The sequence below is a fragment of the Galeopterus variegatus genome, unplaced genomic scaffold (assembly GCF_000696425.1).
Source record: "Galeopterus variegatus unplaced genomic scaffold, G_variegatus-3.0.2 Scaffold2408, whole genome shotgun sequence".
In the NCBI taxonomy this organism is placed as follows: domain Eukaryota; kingdom Metazoa; phylum Chordata; class Mammalia; order Dermoptera; family Cynocephalidae; genus Galeopterus; species Galeopterus variegatus.
This window is the reverse complement of record NW_007728519.1, coordinates 27,235-31,642: the sequence shown is the minus strand read 5'-3', so window position 1 is coordinate 31,642 and position 4,408 is coordinate 27,235. Positions and strand designations below refer to the sequence as shown.

Sequence of the window (4,408 nt, the reverse complement as noted above, 5' to 3'; positions counted from 1 at the left end):
GGCTTGGCCGGCGACGAGGACGGAGCGCTGAGCGCAGGGGTGGCTGAGGGCGCCGAGGACTGCGGGCCGGAGCGCCGGGCGACGGCCCCAGCGATGGCCCCAGCGCCGCCGCTGGGCGCGGAGGTCGGACCGCTGCGGAAAGCGAAGAGCTCCCGGCGGAACGCGTGGGGGAACCTGTCCTACGCCGACCTCATCACCAAAGCCATCGAGAGCGCCCCGGACAAGCGGCTCACGCTCTCGCAGATCTACGACTGGATGGTCCGTTATGTGCCCTACTTCAAGGATAAAGGCGACAGCAACAGCTCGGCCGGCTGGAAGGTGGGGCGTCCGGCTGGGAAGGGGGGCTGGGGACGCCACTGGGGCTTCTAGGGGCTGCTAGGTGCGTCGAGGCTCTGGAAGGGCTATCGGGAGGGGGGCTCTGGGGCACCGCCAGGGGTCAGGAAAGGTGCGCCCACGGCGCGGGGTTGGCCTACGGACAGGTGGGGGCGTGCTGGGAGCAGCTGTGTGCGTGCTCCCTTGCGGGGAAAGATGCGGGGTGGGAGGTCTGGTGGGGTGGCAAGGGACTGCCGCTCTGAGGCGTCCGCGAGGAACATCCCCACTCCGTCCTTGGGGGGCACAGCCGAGGAACCCATTCCCAGGCCACGGACATTGGGGAGCCCCCCTTGCTCCCCCGAGTTTGCTTTGTGTTACTCTTGTTTTATCCTCTCACCAGGACACCCTCCTTAAAGAGCTGAAATAATGACTTCAGGCCAGTGGCTGCTTTCCCTCCCAAATCTCTCCCACCGCCCTTCCTTGAGCTGGCCCCAGGGTGAGGAGTGCCACCATGGACCCACAGTTCTTCCTGTGGTGCCAGGAGTTCACCTCAGGGCGCCAACTAGCCTGGGGTGGGGAACTCGGCAGGTGACCTGAGATCTGAGTTCTCCATAGGGCAGCTGCTGCCTACCTCCCTTACCTGGATCAGCATGGGGGGCTGGTGATGACCCCTGCTGGTGTGAAGGTAGGGTATTAAGGATGGGTGTGTGTGTGTGGGGGGGGTGAGGATCTGTTCCTGCCCACCCAGGCTGCCTGTCTTCCACTTCCCTGGCTTTCTGAGCCCAGATGCATTTAGGAGTTGGAGGAGGGGCAGGGGCACCCCAGGGACGCCTCAGTGCCAGTCAGTGGAAAGGGGGGAGCCATCTTGGGAGAGGACAGGGGCTGAATTGGACTGTGGCTTCCAGACCCAGCTCCTCCTCTGGCCATCTTGTTGAAGAATGGGGATAGTCTATGCCTTTGGGAGAGAGGAGGTTGGAGGGCATCCTGTGCCTAGGGGATGAGCTGTCAGGCTCCCTATGGGAGAGGGGGCCTCTGTGAGGGAGGCATGCCTATATCAAGGGAGGGGACTATGCCCAGTGGTGGCTGCAAACAGGGTCAGCAGAAGGTGGGGTGCCAGAAGAGGAGGGGGAGGCTTGTGGACATGGACAGTTCTATATGCCCAGTGACAGCACTGTCGGGGTCAGGGTGTCCTGACCTGAGAGCCCCGTGGCTCTCAGGTTTTGTGCCTGTCACTATGGGGCAGGGACACAGGCTGGAGGAGTACACATGGGTCTCCTTTCCCATTCGGTCTCTGATCCCCTTGGGCTCAACCCCACCAGAACACTTATTCCTCCTGTGTGTCCTGCCCTTGGGCTTTGCTCCCACCTCCTTCCCTGCTTCCCATGCCCTGGCCCACTTTCCACTTCTCCCTGTAGATGTATTCACTGTCCTCAGAGGCACAGAGTTCAGATACCTGCTCCAGGAAGCCTTCCCTAGCCCTTTTTAGTACTTAGGATTCCTCCTTCTCTGGCCTGCTCCATGCCTGTGATGGGTTTTAGTCATTTGTGTCCCGTCTCATTTCCCCTCCCCACCCCGCCTTTGGAAGACAGTAGCAGTGTTGGAGTCATTCTGTACCCGCAGCACCCAGCATAGAGATTGACACCAGTGCATGTATACTGAAAGAAGCCATCAGTGCACGTCTACCGAACGAGGGAAGAAATGAGTGGATCGTGCAGACGATGCAGGGGAGAGTGCAGTGGGCCAGAGTAGGCCAGGAGGGCTTCCTGCAGGAGGTGTAGCTCCAGCTCGGTTTGATGGATTAGGGAGGATGGGGAAAGATGGGAAGAGGGGACATGAGGCTGGAAGCCAGGAGAAAATTGCAGTTCACTGAGGGTCTTGGGGACAATCTCTGCCAGGTACCTCCACACATCTCCTTTAATGCTCTCAGCAGTCCCTGAGGTGGTTTTTACTGTGAACATTTACAGAGGAGGGCACTGAGGTCTAGAGTGGAGGAGTGAACGGTCTAAGGTCACATAGTAGTGGGACTCAGGTGTATCTCCCTCCAGGGCCCCAAAGAACCTCTGAACCGTGTCCCTCTGGTAGCTGGAGGTAGGAGGGGTACCCTGAAGGCTTTTGAACAGGGGCAGGTATAAATCCTAGAATGTGTTTGGGAATGTGCCCAGAGATAATTTAGTCTGATGCGTTCATTTCTCAGACTGTGACACTGAGGCCCCGAAAGGGGATAGGACTCTTCTCAGGGCTTCAGTGAGTGGCAGGCCCTGGATGAGGGCCCATGTCTCCTGCCTGCCATTTGGATACGGTTTCCACTGCACCACGCTGCTGGGGACACACTGGTTCTCCCTGTACCTGGGTTCCAAGTCCTAGGCTGGGACATTGGAGAGGGAACCTCAGGCTTGGGCTCCTAACATCGACCCTGGCAGAGACCACCCAGGCACCCATGCTGTCCCCTCAGTGGCTGTCCTCCTCCTATCCACCCCTCTCCCAGCTCCTCAGGGAGCCTCCTTCCCCTCTCATTCCTGGAGCCTCCTGCCCCTGCATCCATTCCCCCATTCCCAGTCATTTCCTCCAGGGGCCTGGCGGGGGAGCCATCTCAGCCCATCTCAGGTTGACAGGCGAGGTGGTATAGCACAGGTGCCAGGGCTGGAGCTGGGCACATTGTTCCTCCCTCCTTCCCCTCCTCCACAAAAGTGTTGCACTTGAATCCCTGGGGTGTACCAAACCAAACCCTGTGTTAGATATTGTGGGGGGACCAAAGGGGAAGACATTGGATGTGCCTTCAGGATGCATCAGGGCTCAGCCAGTTCCACACCCAGCCCTGGGTTTTGCAGGCAGGAAAGGCTGGGAGTGGGGGCAGGGGTGCAGGGACGTCAGGTTAGATACCCTGGGGAGCCAGGGAGGTCCTCGTGGAGGAAGTGGCACTTGATCTGGTCTGACTTCATGGGGGAGGAGAGAATGTGAGAGTGTCTTCCAAGAGGTCTTAACTACATACCCAAAGCAGGGATGTGGAGTTGTGCATGTTGGATTTGGGGGATGGTTCCTAGGCATAGCAGGGAGGTGGTATGGGAAAGGTGCAGTGGGCCATTTCAGCATGCTTGGCCTTTGCCCTGTGGTCCCATCTGTGATGTGGGAGGTAGTCAAGTGGTGCTGAGGACAGGAATTGGAGGAGGCAAGACCACTAGCAGGTTCAGGACACCCACACCAGTCTGAGGCTTAAAGAGAGGCTGGGTTAAGTGCTGGGAACCCCACCAAAGGGGTGAGGTATATTTTCCTCAGAGCGGAGGGTCTCCAGGCCTGGGATCAGAGTTTGGACAGGAGGTCCCCCCTTCCTCTGAAGTGTCCCAAGAGTGTACATATCTGGCTAGGGCCTCCCACTTCCTCACAGATGCTCCAGCCCCACTTTCCCTTAGCCCTGGACTCCTGCGGGAAGCCTTCCAGACTGCTGAGTCCTGGTGCTCCTTTCACTTAGCGCCCCTGGAGTTGTTCTGCCTGCTTTTGTGTTTCCTGGCTGCCAGCTCCACTGGGAGCTCCCCGGCCAGGCCTAGGCGCCTCCCATTCCTGTCCACAGGCCTAGTGGGGAGGAGCGCAGTGGATGGGGACTTCCCTTCTCCCTTAGGGGCTGGAGCAGCCTGTCTATTGAGGGGTGGGATCAGGAGGGGTGGCGCTACTCCCATCTGGTCTAGGCCCTGGCCCAGTAAGTTCCTGGTGGGGTGGGGGCTGGAAGGGAGGGACTGATCTGAGAGGCCAGGAGCAGGGTCCTGCTGCAGCCTGGCTGAGCAGTGGTTATGTGTAGCTCCCTTCTCCACTTCCCCCAGCTTGCTCCAGCAGGGCTCCCTCCTCCTCCTCCTTTGTCCTCCGGGGGATCCCCAGCCCCAGGGGCTGGTGGGGGTGCGGGAGGAGGCCATGTGAACCCCGGTTGGGGGGGGTCCTCACCCCCCTCACTGCACGAGCGGGGGGCTGGCAGCTGCCCGCCTCCTGGGCACGAGCCCGTGCCAGCCGCTCCTGGCACAGTTGCTGGCACGCCCGGCAGACTCCCACGGCCACCTGCTCACACCCACCCACGAGCGCTGGCGCGCTGCGGGCCCTTCCGGCTTCCCGG

The 4,408-nt window shown here is 60.4% G+C and overlaps 1 protein-coding gene across 1 annotated transcript in view; it reads left to right on the top strand.

Annotated features, from left to right (window-relative positions):
- Positions 1-3: 3 nt before the first annotated feature.
- Positions 4-4,408, top strand: part of FOXO6 (forkhead box O6) — a gene marked incomplete at its 5' end in the record, with an annotated part of 21,484 nt that continues 17,079 nt past the window's right edge. The window contains one exon of the mRNA XM_008581619.1: positions 4-318. Coding sequence (XP_008579841.1) covers positions 4-318 — 315 coding nt within the window. The remainder of the gene's footprint in view (positions 319-4,408) is intronic.